This window comes from Lissotriton helveticus, chromosome 3_1, assembly GCF_964261635.1.
Source record: "Lissotriton helveticus chromosome 3_1, aLisHel1.1, whole genome shotgun sequence".
Classification (NCBI taxonomy): domain Eukaryota; kingdom Metazoa; phylum Chordata; class Amphibia; order Caudata; family Salamandridae; genus Lissotriton; species Lissotriton helveticus.
Window position 1 is genome coordinate 401456916 of NC_136061.1, and position 25166 is coordinate 401482081.

Consider the following 25166-nt stretch of genomic DNA (forward strand, 5'->3'; position numbering starts at 1 on the left):
GGGTATAAGAGGTGTAAGTCTAGGCAACTTCAATAACCTTCTGAAGAAATTATTTTCGCAATTCATAAAGATGTTACCTGCTTTATACCCCAGAGTTCTGCTCCATACAAAGCACCAGACTGCACCTTAAATTTGTAAACTTCTAGTGCTTGAGATATGGAATAACTTAAACTGGCCCCATGGCGCTTTAAAATAGGTAGAGAGCTGTTAGTTGTTTAAGTGACATCCTACCCTGTGGTGGGTTATTGAGCCAACAATGTTTGCCTTCTAAAGGACCTCTTTGGTGGGTTTCCTCATCTCTAATCAGAAGAGGTAAAGAAGACCTAAAGGTGGTGGAATGAGAATTTTTCAACAAATGACTTAAACATGGAAGAAAAAAAGGTATTGGAAAAGGTCTAAGCTTCTGTCCAGAAGGGCATCATAATGTAGGAAACAGTGTTTTTCATGTCCTGTTCGATGTACTGTGGTACAATTATGGAATGTGACATTTGTACTGCTCTGGAAAAAACTTTCCTGGTAGTTACAATATCTCTTGAGTGTGATTTTAACATGCTCCACAATATTAACCCCTTGCTTCCTGGGTTTGGTTAAAATAAATACATTTGTTAAAGTAATACAGTAGAAGATATCCCATTGGCCATATATGCAGGTCATTGATATTGGAGGGGAGTGGCATCATGATTCACTCAAGTCTTCGCCTCTTGTGAGTCCTGGCTCTCCCCGCACTTAATTTTAGTAAAACAAATAATCATGGTTCCTTGCATATGTAGCTGTGGATTGCATACTTTGCATACTCCTGCCATCTAGAGCTGGGCTCAGAAGTTTGCAGCTTGTTTTCCTTCAAATAAATCTTCATGTCACGAGGTATGGTGACTCCAACTATTGATGGTAATTCGCGTGGACATTAGCTCCATTGTTAGATTGTTTCTTTCAAGCGTCTGGTTTGGACTTCCATCAACCGAGCTCTGAGTCAATGCCCTTTGCTGTTCAGAACCGGTACCTCCTGGTTGTTTCACCCAAATCCGTTTTGAATCAATCCTCTGCAGCTTTGTCTCATCACTTGACTTTGCCATCCGAGTTCCTTGTGTTTCTCTCCAGAGTATGAGGAGGTATTCTTCACCGCCTGCCCTTCCTTGACATCCAAAAAGATGATCCTACCATCGCAATCAGTGCCTAGCTCGATGCACCGTCAGGAAGACGAACCACCCACATTCTCTTTGGGCAACCAGGACATCGAGGAGGTACAGCTGGAGACCTCTAGCCAACAGGCCCACTCCTTCAGTCCAGAACCTCAGACTCTGAGGTGGAGGAACTGCCTGTTGCTCAGCCAAAAAAGTGCCTGAGAGTACCACCCCTCCCTCCACCTGCACACTGACAAACTGAGCACCGCTGTCGAGAGGGTCAGGCGTTGAGCCTCAAAGTCGGCACCCAGAATTCTGGGCCGCCTCTGCCATATGGTCAAGGTCGTCACTGAACGTAGGCCTCAAGAGCCATCCATGCACGTCAAAACAGCCGCTCCAGCCCTGGCCCTTGGCACCGTTAGTGGCTTCAAGCCATCCTCCAATTATGTTTTGCCTCCCAAGACTACTTAGGCTCCAAAAAGAGCCACTCAATGCAAGACATCCAGAAGTCTGCATCAGCATAAAAAAGTTTGGCGCCCAAAGCCCCGTTGTCGGTGGGGTCAGAGGACCACAACCAATCTAGCCTGCTTTGGCTCCAGGAGGAACTCGACACCAAGCAACTGCACCTTGCATACATCCTCAACAGGGAAAATCGTTACGAGCCCTCCCCAAACGAGCAACTTTCCACCTCTCAAACGGAAACTCATCTTTGAGAAGGACCTTGCACAGGAACCCCCTGCTCCACTTAAGCTCCGGAAACATCGGGACAGGGGCACTAGCCCTGCACCACTTCGGCACCCTAAAACTCCTCCTCCTCATCCTCTGCCACCTCCTACTCCACGGCCTCCTCCTCCTCATCCTCCTCATCCTCCTCATCCTCCTCATCCTCCTCCTCCTCCTTCTCCTCCACCTCCCCACCCCCACCTTTTCCTAGTTGATTCCTCAGTCACACTCACCAGAAGGATACCCACGGTCCTCTTATAGGGGTGGGAGCCCAGTACATACCCTTGATCCATATGAGACACTCTTTGTCCCAGGGACAGGGAACAATTACACCATTGGCCCACCCACAGACCAAAAGGTTATATATAAATAGAGTTTCAGCCTTTCACAAAGTCGAGCGGCACAAATCAAGAGGATGAGGACTTCTACTGGAAAAACTCTCCTCTACCCAAAGGTCACTGCAGTATCTCCCGCTGCTTAGAGGCATGTTAAGAACAGTGCCTGATACCTTTAAAGACCCTGCATCACTAGAACGGTAACCCCCAGGTTTGATAAAGAATACCCTCTGACGTACTATACTTTCAGAGGCCAACTATCACCAGACTCCCTGGTGATACCTATGGTGTGAAAACATGCTAATACACAGGCCACCGGTGATGCCCCTCCGCCGGATAAAGAGTATGAAAATGTATACAGCAGGCAAATGCATCGCTGCCCAATTGGCAAACAACTGGAAAATTGCCAACTCAATTGACCTACTCTCATGCTATGATTGTACTCACTGGGATGAGAGGGAAGAACTCCTCCAGCATCTCCCAGATGAGTACAGAAAGCGGGGACATAAGCTGGTCTCAAAAGGGTAACCCACATCGGACACCACATCCACTGTGCACTGGACACAGCTGACACTGCAGCGCAGGATTTTAACTCTAGTGTCCTGATTCGATGATATACCTGGCTGCATGTCTCCGGTGTCTTGTCAACCTGCCCTTCGATGGGGAGCACCCCTTCAAACTGCAAGTTGACGAGATCTTGGAAAAGAACAAAAAGGACATGGGCACTGCAAAGGCAGTGGGAGCCTTCCAGATGCCCTCTCCATGGGATCCTTTTGTAGGTTCAGCTTTAGAGGGAGCTCCAAAGAGCAAGTTTAAACAAAATAGTTTGATAAAGGTTTGTGTCAGTTTACTTGAAAAAGAAAAGATCCAAACACCATACAGGCAATGACATTGTTCTCTGGGCCCATGCCTAGCTGACCTTTGTGGACTGCTTTTCCCCAAAATTTCACGTTGGTCCTCATTGCCCTGCACTAATACAACAATTGTGAACTTGGTCAGTGTCCTTACAATTCCCTTTCACGTAGTCCCCAGCAGATCCCCGCATACATAGACCATTAAATGTACAGTGGTATATTTCAAATGTTTCCAATGACTTTGTTTGCACTTTATCACTTGTTGTCCATGATCTGGGGTGTGAGAATTCTAGTTTTTACCGACGTCTACTCTGTGCGTTCTCACAGCCCATGTTGTCAACCAGACCAAAGTACTTTGTCCCCCATCAAATTAAGCAGGTTATGAACAATGCAGAGTTGTCATCATATGATTAAAAATTGTTAATAACACTTTTTATGTATTATGAATTTGATTACATCAGGGTAACAAAGGTGGAGTCACCATCCGTATGTGCATCTATGGACACATGGTGTGTTTCATGAATTGCCACCTGCCTGCCCACATGGATAACTCCAGTCAGCGCCTGGATGACTTTGAACGGATTCTGGATGAGCAGCAGTTTGAAGATAATGTGCCAACCATCCTGGACCATGAGTGAGTCAGTGGCAAAGTGTTTTTATGTGTTGGGCAATTAAATGTTTACCTTCAGAATAAGCAGTGCTGGGATACGCACAGGTGTTGCTTGTTGTGTACACAATACCTACATTAACAGAGTTAATCCAGGAATTTCTTCTTAAGTGCATTATCTGCATGCACCGTGGACTGTGCTTAGTATGTTTAAGTGCAGCTCCTGTGTATTAGGTATGTACACAACTCACTTTGTGAAGATTGTTATTTTCTGTGTACACAATATTTGCATTTCCCGAGTTTGAACAGGGGTTGCAACATGTGTTCAAAATATATGTTATGATAGCATGTATAGCATATACTAAGCTGCGTCCCATCTCTTCAGTATATGCATTTGCATATATTGAGGAGCAGCTGCTTCCTGTGTTGACTATACTGTAGAATGTATTTTTTGTGTGCTGCCCCAGTATGTGTAGAATGTTCTGATAATGAAACATTTGCATAAACAAAGTATGTCGTCTGCTGTCCTTGGGCTCAACACATGCCTTACCACACTATATACAAGGGCTACTTTCTTGGTAATCCATATCTATTGTACCCCATATTGTTCCTGTCTTTACCAGCGTTTGTACATATGCTTCTGCCTGCATGCATAATGTCTGAATTACCAGAATATGCATAACTTGCTGATTTCTCTTTGCACAGTGACTACATTACGGAATATGCTTCTTGTGTACCCTTTATCAGTTGGTCTCATGTTCTGTGTGTTGATGGCTTTCCCTGTCTGCATGTGAATGGCTACTCTCCTTCCCTGTATGCAAATGGTGGTTACTGCTGGAAACAGATAAATATTACTACTCTTAATCTAATCATGTCGAAAAAGGATTTCATCCTTGTTGATTAACAGATTTTTGCAGACTGGCCCGACTCGTGACCTTGCCTCCAAATTCACATCACACCCACCCTTATTTGCTGAGAATCCAAATGCGAATGACGCTTACAAAGTATTCACTTATATTCTGTCTGAAGTTGTCAACAAAACTATTCTACTAAGGGAAAAAAGGATTACAAGTAAGAAGGATTCCTCTTGATACATAAAGGAGCAAAATGAACAAAACTACTTTGACTGACTGAACCCACCTTGACTCTGAAGTCTAATTTGGAACTTCATATATAAAGCACACAAATGCAAAGCACATACCAAAAAAACATAATTTACAAGCTAAATCCTCATCCCTCAAATCTAAAATTGAATCATCCAAAAATCTTCTTAAAGTGTTCTGCCAAATCTGTCACTGTTGCTAAGCCTGAAAGATATGCCCAGAATTTAGTCAAATCAAATTCAAATCTTTATTCGATCTACGTACAAACAGATCATAAAAGCACAATTTCATCAGGTAAGTCACAATAAAAATAAATTACATAAAACCAATTTAGTCAATTCTTTAATACCAAGGTCAAAGCTGTTAAAAAGTCCCTACCTCCACTTCTCACCTCCTAGAATTTTCAGAAAATCTTTGAATAGTTGACCTTGTTTGACAGACATATCTCGAACTGAACTCCATCCCATTACTGCCAAATCCAGGACTCCCGATCGTGTATCTGATCGAATATGCCATTCAACCTCACCAAAGGCTTGAGTCCATTCTTCTACATTTCTGTGTGAATTTAATTAATCTCTCACAATCTCAAGGAGTTTCTTCGGACTGTTTCAAAGTGTGCCAAGTTTCACTCCTTCAGAAAGCCATCTGCTGTCCCGGGAGATCTTAACAATTTTTGCCCAGTTGGTGTTTTACTCTTTATTTCAAAGTACTGGATGCTTGTGTGAATATCCAATTGAGGCAAATTGCAAATGATAACAGGCTCCTCAAAGCCTTTCAATCTGAGTTCAGAAATGGGTATAATACCAAAACTGCAATTTTAGAAATTAGCAGTATGGGCCTCCATATGCTTGTGAAAGGTGATTCCTGTTTTGTCATTGTACAGGACATTTCTCAGCCTCCTTCACTGTTAATTACAGTATCTTCATCCCTACCCTATACAAAGGTGTGGGCTTTGAAGATAAGGTGCTTGCATAGTACAAACCATTCTTAGCAAATAATTTCCAAGTGACCAGAGTTCATAAAACACATACTCCAGGCTGGCTCGCTTGTCCTAAGGAGCCCCAAAGAGAACAGTCGTACCTATGGCACTTTTATTCTTTTGAAATCGTTCTTTATTGACTGAAAAACAAATAACGCAATAGGGAATATATTAAAAGCATGATAGGTTTGCCAAATTTGATTGAATGCAAGTGATACCCTAAAGGTTATAGTAATCAAGTTAGTGATATATATAACAGGTAAATCATCCACCCATTAATACATTTCCAAACATCGTACTTAAATTAGGAGCACAAGAAAGGACAGGAGGAGTAACGGCAAAACGAAGATAAGGGCCAGAGAGATAACAGGGAAGTGGATGATGGAAGGAGTAACCAATATGATAAGGCATATGTACGTTGAGCTCCTCCGGGTTTGCAGGCTCTCATTATCCATTAATTTGATGGCAATACATAGCCCTTCAAGAGCCTTGAATTGTTTTTCAGTGGTCAGCTTCTATATCTATAGATTACACAGCATACATGAAGGCAAGCAAATGGTACGCCAGAAAGCAGTAGCCGTAGTCAGGGCATATAATGGACAAGGTCAAAAGTCTCCAATTTGTCATTCATTTAAAATGCATCTTTTTCTCAGGATACAATTCTTTGAATCTTGAGTAGCCATTTCCTACCTATAGATCCGGTATTCATCTACCAGCGCCTCAGAATGCACAACAGCTGCGCCTAGTGATACTGCTGCCCGTCTCTGCTTATGCATAGCTACACCTTTCAGATCTGATACATTGTACAACAGAGGCTGTTGTAGAGATCTAGACCGTCACTTCCCACACTTCTGATAACTTAGTCCACAGTGCCCTCCAATAACTAGATAGTGCAGTTCAGCCCCATAGGACATATGGAGTATGTTACATGCATCAGTCTCACAATTCCAGCACTTACCATTATCGGACTGCCAAGCGTTCCTCAATTTTGGCAGGGCTCCAATACCAATCATTAAGTAATTAAAGTTAATAAATTTCAATGTGGATTCCATTTTATGCTCCTTTAACAAGGTACACAAATTCTATGGGGTATATTCTATATGTAATAGGTTCTGCCAGTACAACCTCGATGCATTTTGACTAGGTATTACATACATATTGGCGATAGGCACCTGATACAGCCTAGATAACACCCCACAATTTAAACCCCAATTCCTTAAATAGAATGGGCGATTGTCCAGTGAAGTCTAGTGAATGGGGTGTCCCCAATCTATTCCAAATACAGTACATTATTTGCCAATGTCTAGGAGTCACTGTGTGTCAGACCTTAGTCCCTTTGTAACTCGTGGAAGGCTAGAGGCATGCCTTCAAGGACTAACTCAAGATATTGTAATCCCTTGCTGCTCATTTTGACCATTGCTATCTCATTGTCTGAATGCCAGTATTATGGCATAGTGGAGACTTCTTATGTAGAGTTGACAGTAACAGTTAATGACAGTACTCCCATGCTAAAGACATAGCTATTAGTATAGGATTATGCATGCTGTATGGATCTAAATCAGGGGTGTGTATCCGAACCATTGAGGCAGGATATGGAGGGAGTTTTCTTTCTAGGTCCACACACATAGGAGCTGTATCATATTGTGGCAGAAAGCATGCTAACTGTGATAAATTGAACGCTAAGCAGTAGGAGGCCATATGCCGCAGCCTAAGGCCACCCGCTGTTGAATGCGCATAAACCTTTGCGACTTTCATTCTGGGTTGATGGCCACTCAACGCATATGCTCTTATTTCTTTGTCAGCTTGATGTTGCCATGTCTGGGTATACAGATTGGCAGTAATTGAATCTAGGGGTGACTGTCATTTTCATTATCCTAGAGTGTTAAGGTTTGCCAATTTGACATGGTCTAATTTAGTTTTAGCTATTAATGGGTTCAAATTGTCTTCCAATATTCTTAAACACCACTATTAATACAAACACTCAAATATTGGAGCCCTCTGGCACCCTTCCCATGTTCAAGCCATAAAGACAGGATATAGTTGTAGAGCTTTTCTTGAGGGGCTCAGATTTACTCCGTTAATGTTATAGCTGGAAAAACTGGAGAAGACCTCAAAAAAATAATTTACTGCTGGCAAGGATGTAAGTGGGACAAATAGAGTAAGTAAAGTGTTATCAGCCTATAAGAAGGCCTTAGTTTGCCCCATTACGGTGTCCACTCCTTTGGTGATTGGCACATTGCTGCTGATAAGGGCTCCGGGCTATTAAGAGAAATGGGATAACCCAGTATCCTTCAAAACCTGGGAAATCTAGTGGTATGCAACAACAATTGGTTCTGTGGGGGAGAGTATTTATTCTACAAAACCTTAATTAATATGAGCATTCTTCAAACAATGTTTTTAAATTAATACCAAATATTCCTCATAGTGGGGTAAATGAATTTGCACCCCAATGAGAACAAATTAATAGAAGAACTTAAATATGACACCAAAAAGAGACTTAACATGTAAGATATATTGTCAACCATATATCATGAAGTGATGCAAAAAATAATAACAAATCACAAAAAACACACAGGACTGTTATAAAACAATACAATGATGAAAAATACAAACATGAACAAAGAAAAATACAAACATGATCAAAGAATGAGAATAGACATACACTGATACAAAAGTTACACCAATAAATCAGTAGGGTGTCCTAAGAAAACAAATAACTGCCTAGGCAATTGTCCTTTTTAAATTGGAAATGAGATTGGCTTGGCAGGAAAGGGGATCACCAATTGTTATCATCGATGTTTCACCCCTTTGTGTTGAATAAAAAAATATCACACCCTGCAGATACCGCAGGTCTTCATCAGAACTGATCACCAATAATAGTCTGAAATTATAGTGAGACGTAACCTCGAATGGAGGTATTTGGATCCCGCAATTAATGGGGCATCTGGAGGTTAAAATCGGTCCCCTTACTATTCTGGCCTTAGGAAACCGGGTGAATTTCATCAGGGGCTTAAAATACTAGTGCTTACAAATCAGCTCTTAATAAGCAAAAATGCCAGGTTCAATTTGGTCTGAGACCCGTGTTGGATTCTTTATTAAGCAGTGAATGAATAGTTTCAATACAACACCGGAGCAAATGTAAGCCCATAAGGGATCCAGGGCCAAGAGGAACAGTAACTGCAATGACTAGCATCCCTACTGGGTGCCTCGTTTAGTAGTAAATGTCCGGAGAAGGATTTCACTACAGTTGATGTCTGCAGTCAGTGAAGTGTGGAGCCAACAAACTTTACTGATAAAGTCATTATCAAGCCCAATTTTCCCTAGCATCATGAAGAGAAATCCTATTCTCCAGCACTGGATCTTTCATAGATTCACATGCTTCAAATTATTCCCCATCGCCAGACTTGGAACCCCCTTGGTAATTTTACAAACAGTGGTCATATACACAAATTAATAAACATAAACACATTAACATTGATTAAAAACAATGTTACCTTTTCACACCTATCGACATTATTATATGTCCCAAACCTCATCCTATCAGAAACCACCTCACCCAGCTGATCCCCCTACTGAAACCTCCAACTGTCAGATTTCGTACTGCACGCTCAATGTGAGGAATCCTTTAGACATATGTTTAAGATCTTACTATTGGGAGAGTGAAAAAATATTTTGATCGTATCATGCCTGAGACAGAGGTTACCACAAAGAAGTCTTTTTTAAAGCTTAAAATGCCTGTGGCAAAAGATGATTTATGTGGAAGATTCACAAAAGAAGTGCCTTTATGGTTTACATCCTGATCACAAGCCAGCAGAATGTAAGATTTGCCAAACATTTTTAGCCAAGACCCTGAAGGATAGGGAAAGGCGCTTGTGGAGAAGGAGTTAGAAACTAAAGGAATGGAGAATGGACCCTCTGGTTTTCTTCTAAAAGTCAGACTGCTGGTGTTGTTCACTCTAGTGTGAAGGAACGCAAGAGACAGGACGTGCAGAAGGAGCACAAATAAAGAGAAAAAGATGAGTCAAAGGATGAGGTTCCATCTAAGAAGCCTAAGGTAACTGCAGACTTGGAGCAGAGGTAGTCGTTGATGAAGAGGAAAGAAGATGATAAGTCGTCAATGGAGGAATTACCGTTGATGAGAGAGAAACTGGCAAGATTGTCGTGGATAGAGCCGTTAGCATCTAAGAGAAGGCTGTTGGCACAGAAGGCACAGGAGCAGTCACTGTCAATTACGTTTTTGGTGGTGGATTTGTTGTCAGTAGGGAAACTCCTGCCACAGGGTGGAAAATGTCAACAAAGGTTTTCTTGTTGACAAGTTAATTGTCATTGATGACTGAGTTTTTCTCCGCGAAAAGGAAGCAGGTAATGTTGATGCCCCCGTCAACTAGAGGATTGATAGGGCAGGGTTCATGAAGCGTCACATAGAACGGAATAACCCAAATTACAGGGTTTGATGGTGGCTCCAGTACCATTACAACCGATAATGAACCAGATCTGGTTCAGAAGGAGGCAATCTTCAGTGAAGCGGAATATTCAGTACATTGATGATGATGATGATGATAAGTAGTTAGCAGAACAATATAGTTATGAGAGGCAAGAGGTATAAGGAGGAAGGAATGCACATTCTTCTGAAGGCATGGGGCAGGTGCCAACCCATATCTACACAAGACTGCTGAAGGATGATCAGCAGCCGGAGTTTTTTTAAAAACTATTTTTATTAGAGTTTTCTGCTTAACAATACATGCTGCAGAACATCACATCCATGAATACTGCTACGTGGCATTCATTGTACAATAATACAGTACGGTGTTGGGTTATCTACAACGCTCTTACCACAGTGAGTTGCAGACTTCACCTTTTTTAACAATACACTTCAGGGATATCATACAGAGGTAGGCCCATCACCATAATCTCCCATATCTATATCATAGTGTTTGATCCAGGGGCCCCTTATCTTATATAACCTTTTCAGACATCCTCCTGCCTTTTTGGTGACGTTTTCCTCTATCAAATAGAGGTCTACCCCTATTCTCCATTCTCTGAGAGTGGGTGACTCAGGGGCATCCCAGTGTTTGTGCTTGCTTCACCACTACGAGACCCAAATTGCTAAAGAGGAGTTTCGCTTCGGACACGTCTATCTCCGTGGATATCCCCAACAGTCCCAACTTGGGGACCATCAGTAGGCACTCGCCATTATTAAGTTCCTGCACTGTGGTATTCCCGTAAAGGCTTATCAAAGGGCAAGACCACAATGTGTGCATGGCAGCCCCATCGTCTTCCCCACATCTCAGACAGTTAGGAGCCTCTGCCCTACCAAATCTATATAAAAGGGTCCTATCATAATATATTCTGTGGAGCTGTGGAGGACCTTAAACTGAATAAGTCATAGGTGGGACTTGATTGCAACATCCCTTAGGTGCATCATGCCACCCAGTCTATGTTGTCTAGTTCCCCCACCACTCCCTCCCATGTTGCCCTCAGTTTCGGTAAGGTGTCTTCAATGTTAATAAGAATAGTTGTATACGTCCTTGAGACCACTTTCCCTGCTATCTCAACTTGTAGGAGACTCCCTTCAAATTGTACGTATTCCAGGAGGTCTTCTATTACAATCTTTTCCACCTGCCAGGCATGCTGTAGTTGCAGGTTTTTAAAATATTGGGTATTATGTAGGTGATATTCCCTCTGTAAGGAACTAAAGGGGATCACTGTGCCTTTCTCTCTATCTTAGAGATTCCGATAGTGTCCCACTGTCCAAAACACTTCAGTTTCCCAAATTCCTTCAAATGCTTTCCTACCCAGAGCGGCCCTCATCATCTGTCTTATGTCTTGAGTATCATTTGTGGTAGGTTCTTATTAATTAATATTGTGACTTCACATGTCTTTAAGCAGCTGCACGAGTCAGGGTAGGCACCATATTCAGTTAGTACTCAGCTGCTACAAGTAACTGAACTGATCTAGTCATGTCTCAATTTCAGATATTCTATTTTTAAAACATGTTTTTCCTGTATAAGTGCCACATCTACCCTTTTAGTGTGAGTTGTTGCAACTCCTTTTCCCACGTTATATAATGGGATAAACTATTAACATTCCACCATACAAGCTTCTTTTGTGCACATTACTCTATAAACTAATATGTCATTAGAGGCCGGAAAGTAAGTGCAAAATAGCTCAGAAAAATATTATATTATATTCTGCAGTTTGTGTATAGCGCATGGCTACCAATAGGCCTAGCGTATGGCTACCAATAGGCCTCCAGGGCTTTCATAGCTACCGTAGAACAGCCCAGGAATGACATTATTCCTTAAATAGCATCATTGATCCTATCACAAACACAACTCCTTTAGGTGTAGCAAGCTTGTATTATGTGCATCATTGACTCTATACCACTACAGAGGTATCCTAGTTCACATTAACAATCAACCATAGATATATGGGAAGCCCTTTTTTCACATGGTGTTCAATATTTATACAGCTGTTTAGAGAAAGCCATGGTATGTTCCAAAATTAACAGCTTTTATCTGTATCTAACCCCTCACAGTAACCAAAACTACATTGAGAAATGAAGTTGATATGAGCAGAAAAGTGGGTGCTGTAAACAGTGTTTTCTCTATCAAAAGAGTTAACTCTATACCCCACTGTTTGTAGACAGTGAAAGTATCATGAGAAATACTCCAAAGAGTAGTAAAAAATATATACTAAAGACAGTGTACACTCTATGCAGCATGTGTAAAAAACACATATTCACTTAAAATATCCAAGGCCTGAAGGTGCTAAAGATCATACTGCCTGCAGCCTTCATATTGTGGTGAAAGTTTTACAGATAGCCCCAACTTCTGACGCAAAACAAGCACATGCATATAGGTTAGTATGTTTCGTAGTAATTGCCATGCTGAGATGATCCACTAACTCAAGGCTGCTTATAATATTTAGTATCTACTATGTAGAATCTTTGCCCTGTAGCAAACTTTTTCTGAAGGACTGTGAGGAAATGGGGTGTATTATATGGTGTGGGTGTGCAACCTCACCTTGTAGGTATTGTTATTCGAACTTGTATCTCTTTCTCCATTCCATATGCGGTCGAAGACTTTGTCTCCAGTGGGAGGTTTGTGGATTGGTCTCACTGCACATGGCCCCGCGCCCCTTCAGGGCCTTTGTTTCTCGGGCCTTCCATTTGTTCCAGGCAATGTCACGAAGGTAATGGAGCGACCCCACCCCTTAAGATTTCATCCTCAATGCCTTTCCAGAGTCCCACAGACCAACATTCATCTGGTCTGTAATCTTTGTCTTTCGCCCAAGCACCACGAGCTCGAGTGTGACACCTGCTGCACCTTTTGATCTAAAAAAAAAAACCCTCTGTGGCGGTCTGGCCTAATATTTGGATATGTCCCAGAGAGGCGGTGAAAATCCAGTTGACGTCTTTGGCACGGAGAGCGTCCGGAACACCATGCCAGGGTGTCTGCAGCCGAAGAAGAGGGGTTCTCACAGCAACAGCTCTAAATTGGAAATCAAGGACTTACCAGATGCACGAAAGGTTGTGAGTACACAACCCCCTCCTCAATACAGCTGCAACACAGAACAGGCCTCCTCGGAAGCCCGGTCAGAGGATATACAAAACACTCCAGAGGGCCACCACTGCCTTTGGGCCATTGTAGACATTCATTGCTACATGACGTCGGGATTACACAGAGTGTGTAATTTGGAATTTATTGACCTTTTGCCCATTAAGAAATCAATAAGCTTTTCGAAATTAAAGTAAGATTTTAACTCGAGGGATGGACAAGGAACTTTTAAGAAATAAATAGTTATTTCGGCTTTGGATCAAGGATCCATTTGATTGGGAATTTCGATTTGACTTACGATTAAATGGTGACTCCATCCAGGTAAGGAGGAGTGCCTCACATAATCTCTTTCACTGTCGACAAGGCTTAAAAGTGTCCTGAAGAAGACGTAACATGACGCCTACTTATTAACACACACCCGGGGTCGAAATGTCTACTCTTAATCAAGTTCAGGTCCTGTGTTACTTCACCCATAATTATTAATAATATTTAAAACGGGTGTTTGTGGAATTCCATATGCTTAGAAAGGACGGATTTCTGTTTACATTTGTTATCTATGTTTTACTGAATTTCGTGTTTGTTTGTAAATTGTACTATATTTACTATTATTATCTTTGTTGTTTGTCCTGTGATTCACTTATGTAGCAGTCATACATAATAGGAGACATTTAAATGAAATATATTCGCATGAAGCAGAGTGTCTTTTTGTGGTGAGTTTTTGACTTACATTTCTGTTTTTCAAAGTAATTGATCAAATACAGTTACACCAAACATTCATTGATTTTGAGTAACATCGCTATTTATACTAAGCAAGACGACCCAACAAAGCACATTGTAGACTTTATTACTTAGACCCAGGTTCTGAGGGACACAGAGTTAACCCATTTACTTCAATGGCCGAAACATATATCCGCACTGAAACCACTATCGGCCCGAAGCCTTTGGCACCAAAGACAGCTGCCACCACAGTAGGTGCCAAAACAGTTGAGCCATCTACTATCAGCTCCAAGACAACGATGCCCATCAAAGACATTTGGCAATTCATCCCCAGATGGAGAAGGTCATTGCTCAACCACCTAAAGCTGCTACGTATCCACCAAAAAGGCAGCTTTCTTTCCAGGAAGTATTAGATGAAGACCTAGTTCCTAAAATGAGAAAGAAAGTGGATAGGGCCACAAGCCCATAACCTGCAACTCCATCTTCAATTCAGCCTATGCAGGAACCTCCTTCTCCACATTCCTTTTATTAAGATCCCCTTTCATACATGCCACAGTGGTCACCGCTTGCATCCCTCGAAGAATTAGAGGGTGAAGCCCCAACCGCACCTTTCACCACAACTAGGCCGCTGGGAAACTTACGATGCTGAGCACCCATCAGACACCAACCCCGATCTGCACCCAGCTCGTCCACCCCCGTTGATTTCTCCACTCACAAAGAGTTACTTGGCCGAGCATATGGTTCCTCTTCATTCTCATCCTATAGAGGAGGATTTTTTTTCTGAAACACTCCACCTAAAAATAAGACTTCTTCTTCTGACCACCCTTACATTTGAGGTCAGCTTCCTCCAGACTCTCTTGTTGTCCATACATCTAGAAAGAGGGCCAACTACCAAACAACTGGAGAAGTGTCCCACCAGCGCTGACAAACAGAGCAAAAATACTAGATGCAGCAGGGAAGAGGGTAGTGGCACCATCTGCTGACCACTGGTGAGTTGCCAATTCTGTAGGCCTCTTTAGTAGGTATGATAGAACCACATGGTACGAAATGGAGTAACTCCTTTAGTACCTCCCTGAAGGTCACAGTAAGAGAGGACAGGAACTAGTGTCTGAGGGGAAATTGATATGTAACACTATTGTAAGATGAGCCCTTGACACAGCTCTCAAGGCTGCTCGGGGCATCAGTGCAAGCCTCCTTCTTAGATGCCATGCATTGCTGCCCATATCAGTTGTGAAGCCATTCAGCAGAACTTATTAGCTCTCCCATTTGATGCAGAACACCTTTTTGGGCATCAGGTAGATCAACTGTTGGAGAAAATGAAAAGACACTGAGACTGCAAAGGCGTTGGGGGCACTACAAACATCCACTTTTCACGGGTCCTTTCGCTGCATGGCCTTCCTTGAAGACTCCAAACAGGCTTCATCTGAAACCTCACTGAAAAATTTCAAAAGATGTCCCCAAAAGTAAGCAACAAAGAGCAGAAGCTCCAAAGTATTGAAAATTACACCCACAGATCAGCTCATATACTTTTTATTTATTTATCATCATTAAATATGTTATCATTTTCTTTAAAAAGGAATCAGATTAGAAAATTAGAAAAATTCATCTATAAAGGTACACAAAATATCACATAAAAACATATTCATATATACTATACACAGATCTTCCTAAAACATGAATACAGCCCACAGTAAACACTGTACAAAATTGAAGGTACACACTAAATGTCCAGCAACCTAGGGACAAATACAACCAACACATACAATGAATATAAATCACATACAGTTACAAAAATGAGAAACATCAGAAATTTCAAGAAACAGAATCTACAGTTCACAATATACCATACAAAACGCACACAAAGAGAAGCGCTGACGCGCATTTCGGAAAGTACCAAAGTGTTTTAGACATTCCTTCGTCAGGGCGCACGTTTCATGCGTTAATTTTTAATCGTGACCCGGAAGTGGTCATCAATGTATAAAGACGAAATACAGTGTGAACAGCAGGGCTGAGGAGGCTGTCTGTGGGAGAAAGATATATGGGGTGTAAGAAATTTAAAAACAGGACTGAACAAGGTCAAACATTGAGCAAGACATACAATTGGGACACAGAATTATGATAAAGAAGCTCAATAAAGATAAAAGGACACAATGAAGAAAGAAAAGGTGGGTAAATAACACCTAACAATCCAACCATGACTCGAACCTTCTATCCCAATCAGCTGTGCGCAGTCATAATAGCATGTCCACCACCAATGTTGTAGTACACAAACCTTGAAAAATTGTGAAACACAAGCTTTCTCTGAACCTGAGGTCCGGTCTGAACTGTATAATACTCCAGAAAAAATGAAATTCTGAAATAGATATAGGAAAAAAGGGGGAATGAAGTAAGGACTAATCAGCGCAAGGGAATAAGCACTACGAGTAACCAACCAGGGGACATTGAACACGCCTACATAGTGGACGGACTAGCCCGGATTGCGGCGTTTATGCAACACAGGAGTCTAAGGCAGAAGGGGATATACACGGACAACCAAGAGATTAATGAGATAAGGGCAAAAATAGGGAAGCCTGCCATAAATGTGCTGACTGAGGACTGGAAGGGTTAAAAGAGGGTAGTGTACCTGAAGAATAAAGGAATTACTCACAGGTAACTGTGCTAAGGATCCAATTGTGGATACAGGTGGGAAGTACTCCAGAAGAAAAAAGAGTGTAGAACCGCGCCACAAAAATAGAGTGAATCCTGTCACATCAATGATGGCGAGCCACAAGGAGCCGGAATCAGGAGGCTAAAGAAAATTTTGTAAACAAAGCAAGCGCAAAATGAGGAAGGAGAATTCATGCGAGTATCTAATAAGGTCTAGGGCGCATAGTGGAAGGGATACCACATGACGCTTACCTGATTTTAAGGTGAAGGAATACACAGGCGCAATCTTAAATGGAGTGCCCAAATGACAAATGCAGGGAAGTTTCAAGCAGTACAGTATTTCCTGAAGAGTCGCTCTTTAAAGTTTGCATTACACAATGTGATGTTAATTGAGTGTTCGAGGCATGTGGGCTGCTGAATTCATATCTTGTGCATAGATCGCCCCCTAGTGTTGGGTCCGGATGATTGCACATTGTTGTCCACGACATAGGTGGCTCCTCCCTCGGACTACAGTGCGCATGGGCATCCTCTCCATCCTCAGATTGTTTTTTTCCGCCATTGGGTTCGGATGTACTTTTCTTTACTCAAGTTCGGAAACTTTCTAAAGGCCAAAAGGCCTTCGGGGTCGTCGGTATTGTCTTTCGATTGGTGCAGAGTTCTTGTTCCAGTTCTTTGCGAGCAGGACGTCGAGGAGAGCCGCGTGGCCTTTTCGACACCAGAGGCCCGATCGTCGATGGAACGGAGCCCGTTCAAACGATGCCCCCTCTGTAACTCTAAGTACCCACACATCGATGTACACCCGGTGTGCAACAAGTGCTTATCACCCGACCACAATGAGGACAACTGTCTAGCTTGTGCTCGATTCCGGTCAAAGAAGACGCTTAGGCTCAGACGTGCGGCGAGGCAAACGATGTCGAAGCCAGCGCCCGACCCGGTGAATATCTTCGGTGAAGAAGACGATGAGGTCGTCGAGGCTCAGGATCCAGGACAGCAATCGGATCCCGGTTCGGAGCATGACTCCACCTATTATGAAGACGGCGATAATGAAAACGACGTCGAGGTAAGGGACGACGTATCCCCCATCGGAGCCGTCGATGACGACTCAAGCGATGAACCAGGCCCAACTGTGGGCACGGAGCTCAGAACAGACACTGAAAGGCTTCCAAGGGCTCAGGTCGAGGCATCGCCGGAAGGCCTTAGGCAAGATCAAGAGGAACGTTCGATAGCCCCGCGTCTCGGCCCGGCTAAGAACATATCACACGAGCCATTGGTCGCACTACTGAAAGCGAAACCGAAAGCCATCGAGTCAAAATCAAAACCGAAACTGCTGAAGACAGTCTTCGGATCGAAGAGTTCGAACATGTCGGATTCTACAAAGAAAGCAAGTGTCGACGACCCTGCGAGGTCAAAAATGAAGGCCGTCGAGCCAAAGATCGGTGCGCTGAAATCCATTACCAAAGTCAAGCAAGTCGAGCCGACGAGGTCGACGTCGACGGACAGCGACACTAACAAGGGACTCGAGTCTCGGAAGGTTCTCGATCCGAAGCAACGAGTCGACAGGCCGAAGCTCGTCAAAGCCCTCGAGCCGAAAACCAAAGGCGTCTCGAAGGAGCACGTCGAACCGAGGCAAAAGAGCGCGCCTCCGACGCCTCAGGCACCGACGTCAACGCAGAGCCTGCGGCATACTGACGAAAGGGCTACGTCGGTTGGACCTCTATCGACGCCGGCCCCGAAAAAGGTCAGTCTGTCTAAAGACTCGCAGCCAGCGATAAAGTTTGGACTGCCCCCAACTGCACGCCCTAAGGCGCTCGATCCGAAAACCGGGGTCGAGGCACCCAGGTCGGTGTCAACTGGAAAAATAAGTCATCCCCCAGAGGAGGACATTGTATACCAAGAGCCCTCCTATGATGAACAGTCGAAGCTGTATATCGACTCCGAAACTGGCAGACTTTCCATCTACCAAAGGAAGATCAGTTCGGAAAATCCTCTGGAATCATATAAAATTCTACTCAAAAGGAAAAGGGATTCTTCTACATCACCTGTCCTTTTTGAGACTGTCAGCTACCATGGCCAAGACACTTCTGCATACTCGCCCACACACACTAATGAGGATATGGGGTATGACTATGGTGGACAATATGATTACCCTGCGGACACAGATCAAGATGACCAAACTCAGCCATGGGCAGATACTATAGACCCTGGTGAGTCACAGACTATTCCTGATACTCCTTCTCATCCTGTCAAAACTTCCCCGACAGAAGATACAGCTGCGTTTAACACATTAATAGAAAGGGCAGCACTGAATCATGATGTGGAAATGCATGCTGACCCAATTGAAGAGGACTTCTTGTTTGACACTTTCTCCGTTTCAGAGAAATCTGTTAAGACATTGCCAATGTTGAAAGGTGTTCTTAAACACGCAGGAGACATTTTCAAAGAAACCACAAGAGCAAGGGTTGTTAACCCCAGAATTGAAAGAAAATACAGACCGGCGCCTGTGGACCCTACATACATTAAGGGACAGCTGCCATTGGACTCTTTAGTGGTATCAAATGCTCGTAAGCGTGCCAACTCACAAACTACTGGTGATGCTCCTCCTCCAGACAAAGAGTCTAAAATCTTAGAAGCATCTGGGAAAAGGGTAGCTGCTCAAGCAGTTAATATCTGGAGAATTTCAAATACACAGGCCCTATTAGCCAGATACGATAGGGCGCATTATGACACACTAGAGCAACTGCTACAGCATTTGCCTGATGCCTACAAAGATGGAGCAGAAACACTTATACAAGTAGGGAAGCTAATATCCAACGGATCCATTAAATGTGCGATTGACGCAGCAGACACCGCAGCCAGGGCCATCAACACAAGTGTCATGCTCAAGAGACATGCTTGGTTGCGCATCTCTGGCTTCAAACCTGAGATTCAAACCACATTATTAAATCAGCCTGTGAACCCTGATTTTTTATTTGGTCCTGATGTGGACACAATCTTAGAGAAGATTAAAAAGGACACAGAGACAGCCAAATCTATGGGTGCCTTGCAGTCACAACAATTCAGAGGCGGCTCCTTTCGTCGCTCCGGTAACACAGGAGCTACAAGAGGCCAGGCATCCCAGCAGACTCCATACAGTAAAGGGAGCACGCAAACCACCTATAATAAGAACAATAGAGGTGGATACCGTGGCAACAGCAACAAGGGCAGAGGACGAGGGAATAACAACACCAGATTCTCCGCCAATACTAAACAGTGACGCCTTGTCACTGCCCCCAGACCATGTAACACCGGTCGGGGGACGATTACAACAGTTCCTGCCAGTCTGGGAGAGCATTACCACAGACAGGTGGGTGAGACAACTTATTCAGTACGGCTATTGTCTAGAGCTAACGTCCACTCCACCCAACATACCCCCAAGACACCGTCCTATGTCCGCAGAGCACATAGACTTATTACAGCAGGAAGTCATCAGCATGCTGCAAAAAGGGGCCATAGAACTCGTCCCTATACAGCAACAGGGTACCGGGGTGTACTCTCTGTACTTCTTAATCCCCAAAAAGGACGGGTCTCTCAGGCCAATACTAGACCTCAGGCCCCTAAACCAATACATTTTGTCAGAACACTTTCACATGCTCACTTTACAGACCCCCCAGGATATAGCGGCATGGATTGGCAAATTTAGCGGCACAAAAATGAAAATTTAGCGGCACAAAAATGGAAATTTAGCGGCATTTAGCGGCATTTTATTTTGGGTTTTTCGCAACACCAAACACAGATATCTTACTGTTTGAGTTATTCATTCTTCATAGAAGTGTATTTCTTTTATATGGGGGTGGGTGTTGCATACCTTTAATGATGCCGAGACCATTGCATTGTAAATGCTTGTCCTAAAGTGGATGGCCGCTGAACACAGAAGGTGAGCATCACAGAGCTACATGCTGTAAATAACACACCCCATAGATGTCGGAATGACTGAAAAGACATTGAATGAAAACGATTACTATTAACAGACAGCCCCCTAGCCATGGATTTCGGTTCCTCTTCGCATTGGAATTCGCTTCTGCTCGAGCACAGCATGACATACCTAAATAAATGTAAGGACGTAATGCATTGTAGTATGACTAAACTGCGATCTGTGGCGAAATTAGATTGCAATGGGCCCTAATACAAACAAAGGAAAATAGGCCGCTAACCCCCGAGTGAGTTGTAAAAGCAAGGGCGCCATATTTGATCTTCAGTGGGCATTCCACAACCTGGGGTCCCGGCACCACTGCACCTGCTGCATCATTTATATCCCTCCACCACCCCTTATTGAGATGTAATAATAAATGGTGCTCAACAGATCTCTATATTTTCCACTAGAGGGGGCACTTGGCTTTCTCAGACTTTCAAGGAAGTTTCATTCTTCCATTTCAGCAGTATTGGTCCCTACAATATTATTGAACTACAGTGTATTTTCTTTTGCTCTCCGTGGCGAGTTCCATTCTGTTGTATACTTTGTAGCTATAAATCATTTGGGTGACGCACACATTGGTTGAGGTTGCACGACGAGCATCGATTACACCAGACGACAGAAGTGCAGCGCCCAGCGCTCCTTCGAAGCCCCGTCTTTTCGGAATGGTCTGTACATTTTAATCTCTATTTCAGCACCTCCCAAATCCCTCCCCTCTATCTGACCTCTCCACGCACTTACTAAGTCAGAAGTGTTTACTCCAGTGATTGTTCGTCTGTATTGGTGAAGAGGTGGACAGATTAGCACCCGAATGAGGGTGTTACCCCCAACACCGACACATCAAATGCGTTTCAGCAACAGTCAGTCAGTGGGGGGCCCGCAGATCACCTCACCACAGGATGGCCGATGAATGACAGAGGGCGTTTCACAAAGGGTCGCGCTCTCACACCTTTTAGCTCGCCCTACAGCTGGGGAATTGAAAATGGGGTGGATTTTAAGGCGGAAACGGCAAATTTCGCGGGCTTTTGCCCAAATATCGCGGCATTTAAACAGATCGGCCGATTTCGCGATTTTTTTGCAAATCGCGAAATCGCGATAAGCTGGAGGGTCTGACTTTACAGCAGGTTCTACCATTACTCAGTCAGGGAGACTTCCTCGCAACATTAGACCTAAAGGATGCGTATTTCCACATACCAATACATCCAGCACACGGGAAGTATCTCAGGTTTACCATACAAAATCAGCACTACCAGTTCAAGGTTCTGCCTTTCGGGGTGACAACTGCCCCAAGGGTGTTTACCAAATGCCTAGCGACAGTAGTGGCGCACCTGCGGAGGAACCATATTCACGTCTACCCCTATCTGGACGACTGGCTTATCCAAGCAAAGTCGGCCCAGCAATGTGCCGACCACATGTCCCGCACTATTCACCTCCTGCACAGCCTCGGATTCTCATTAAACTACACAAAGTCTCATCTCCACCCCGCCCACGTACAACAGTACCTGGGAGTGACAATAGACACTCTGGCAGCAAAGGCTCAGCCAAACTCAGCGAGAATCAACAGCATTCAATCGCTGATCCAGGGATTCAGACCCCAACACTCGCTCCCGGCACGGGTATTTATGCAGTTGATAGGCATGATGGCCTCCTGCATCTTCATAGTCCCCCACGCCAGACTGCACATGCGTCCGCTTCAGGAATGCTTAGTTCAGCAGTGGAACCAGGCTCATGGACAATTGAAAGACCTAGTGTTGGTGACCGGTCGCGCATACAACTCTCTGCATTGGTGGAATCCACAAAACCTTTGCAGGGGTCGACCGTTCCAAGAGCCTGTACCACAAATAGTGCTCACGACGGACGCGTCTCTCCTGGGATGGGGAGCGCATGTCCTCCATTACACAGTCCAGGGGCTGTGGACAACCCAACAGAAGAAAATGCACATCAACCTGCTGGAACTGATGGCAATCTTCATGGCAATGAAGGCGTTCAAGGTACACTTGTGCAACAAAGTCGTGTTGATCCGGACGGACAACATGACTGCCATGTACTACATACAGAAGCAGGGAGGGACACGCTCTCCACAGTTGTCACATCTAGCGCAAAGCATGTGGAAGTGGGCCATTCAGAGGAACATCTTCCTCATGGCAGAACACCTTTTCAGTTAGTTTAGAGAAAGAGATGCACACCATGGTCATCTATGTTTCATCATGTTAGTTAGTCTGTTAGTTTTCTTCAGCGTGCATACACCTGCAATGCGCTTCGTCTCAGTGCGCTGTTTGAAACTGTCATTCACAACGAAGGAATCTCTCTGTCTGATTCCATCAGGTTGCACAGTACAACCTGATGGAATCAGACAGAGAGATTCCTTCGTTGTGAAGAACACCTTTTCAGGCGAGGACAACCAGATGGCGGATCTGCTCAGCAGACACAGCCACCAGATGCACGAGTGGGAGATACATCCCTCAGTGCTGCACCTGTACTTCCAGCAGTGGGGTCACCCAGAGATAGACCTGTTCGCCACAAGGGAAAACGCAAAATGCCAAAGCTTCGCCGCCAGGTTTCCACATTCGCAGTCTCAGGGCAATGCGATATGGATGAACTGGTCAGGCAGATTTGCGTACGCTTTTCCACCAGCCCCGCTCATACCGCTAGTGCCACGCAAACTGCGACAACACTCGATGACACTCATCCTATTTGCTCCAACGTGGGCAAGGCAACCATGGTACACCACGTTCCTAGAACTTTCCGTGGTGCCTCATCAAAGGCTGAGATTAACACCCAGTCTTTTAACGCAGAGCCATGGCGACGTTCAGCACCCAGATCCGCAACAGTTGAACCTTGCGATCTGGCTCCTGAAGTCATAGAGTTTGGTTACCTGAACTTGCCTCCTGACTGTATGAATATTATCAAAGAGGCAAGAAGACCTACTACCAGGGCATGCTATGCGGCAAAGTGGAAACGATTTGTCATCTATTGCACCAATAATGACATAAATCCGCTAGACGCATCTACTCAAAACATCATATGTTACCTGTTGCATTTGCACAGATGCAATCTGGCTTACAGTTCCATACGTATACATTTAGCTGCTGTGGCAGCTTATCTTCAGAACAGGCAGCACCTTTCCCTCTTCAGAGTGCCTGCTATTAAAGCTTTCATGGAGGGACTCAAACGAGTAATTCCTCCTAGACACCCACCTTCACCTGTCAGGAACTTGAACGTAGTTCTCACCAGACTAATGGGACCCCCTTTTGAACCTCTACACTCGTGTGAGATACAGTTCCTAACGTGGAAAGTGGCTTTTCTAGTGGCGATTACATCCCTTAGAAGAGTTAGTGAGCTGCAAGCTCTAACTATTCAGGAGCCATTCATACAAATTCACGCAAATAGGGTTGTGCTACGAACAAACCCTAAATTTATGCGAAAGGTGGTATCCCAGTTTCACATCAGTCAAGCTATAGAACTGCCAGTGTTCTTCCCAAATCCAGATTCAGTGGCAGAAAGAGCTCTACATACCTTAGACGTTAAAAGAGCTCTCCTGTACTATATCGACAGGACAAAACATTTCAGAAAAACTAAGCAACTGCTTGTTGCCTTTTCACCACTGCACAAAGGCACCCCATTTCCAAATCAGGTATAGCCAGATGGATTGTTAAGTGCATACAAATTTGTTATCAGAAAGCTAAACGCACATTAACAGTACCCCCAAGAGCGCATTCAACACGCAAATTAGGGGCATCCATGGCTTTCCTAGGAAACATTCCTCTAGAAGACATATGTAGAGCAGCCACATGGACTACCATACATACATTTACCAAACACTACTGCGTAGATGTACACTCCAAACAGCAAGCGGCTGTAGGATAGGCTGTTCTCAAGACTCTTTTTCAGACTGCTGCAGCTGACTGCTATACATTCAATGCACAAGATATGAATTCAGCAGCCCACACGCCTCGAACGGAATATGCTACTTACCAGTATGCATCTGTTCTTGGCATGTAGGGCTGCTGATATTCATATCGCCCTCCCTCCTCCCCGGTGCCTGTCACAGCTGTAGCACTCAGAATTAATCTCTAGCATGGACATCACTTACTGTATCATACTCCATCCCTGCCACAATGGCGAAAAACAATCTGAGGATGGAGAGGATGCCCATGCGCATTGTAGTCCGAGGGAGAAGCCACCTATCTCGTGATACTTCGAAGACTCTTCCAGGACAACAATGTGCAATCATCCGGACCCAACACTAGGCGGCGATCTATGCACATGATATGAATATCAGCAGCCCTACATGCCAAGAACAGATGCATACTGGTAAGTAGCATATTCCTTTTGACCTTCTGTTTGAACAGAAACATTTTCTAGTTCCAGAAACAATATTTTAGACAAATCATAGGGTCGGCGATGGGGCCTGCTTCGCCCCCAGCTACGTGAACTTGTTCGTCGGCTGGTGAGAGACGCAGGTCGCATGGCCTGATGAGAATCAAAAATGGGTCTCTTCAGTTATTGGGTGGCACCGATATATTGACGACCTCTTTGTTTTCTGGAAGGGTTCTAGGACGGAAGCCGAAGC

The 25166-nt window shown here is 44.0% G+C and overlaps 1 protein-coding gene across 2 annotated transcripts in view; it reads left to right on the forward strand.

The window, feature by feature from the left end:
- INPP5K (inositol polyphosphate-5-phosphatase K) overlaps positions 1-25166 on the forward strand; it is a 408122-nt gene that overhangs the window by 228241 nt on the left and 154715 nt on the right. For both annotated transcript variants that reach the window (XM_078680171.1, XM_078680170.1), the window contains exon 6: positions 3495-3667. In XM_078680171.1, the coding sequence (XP_078536297.1) occupies positions 3495-3667 (173 nt within the window). The remainder of the gene's footprint in view (positions 1-3494; positions 3668-25166) is intronic.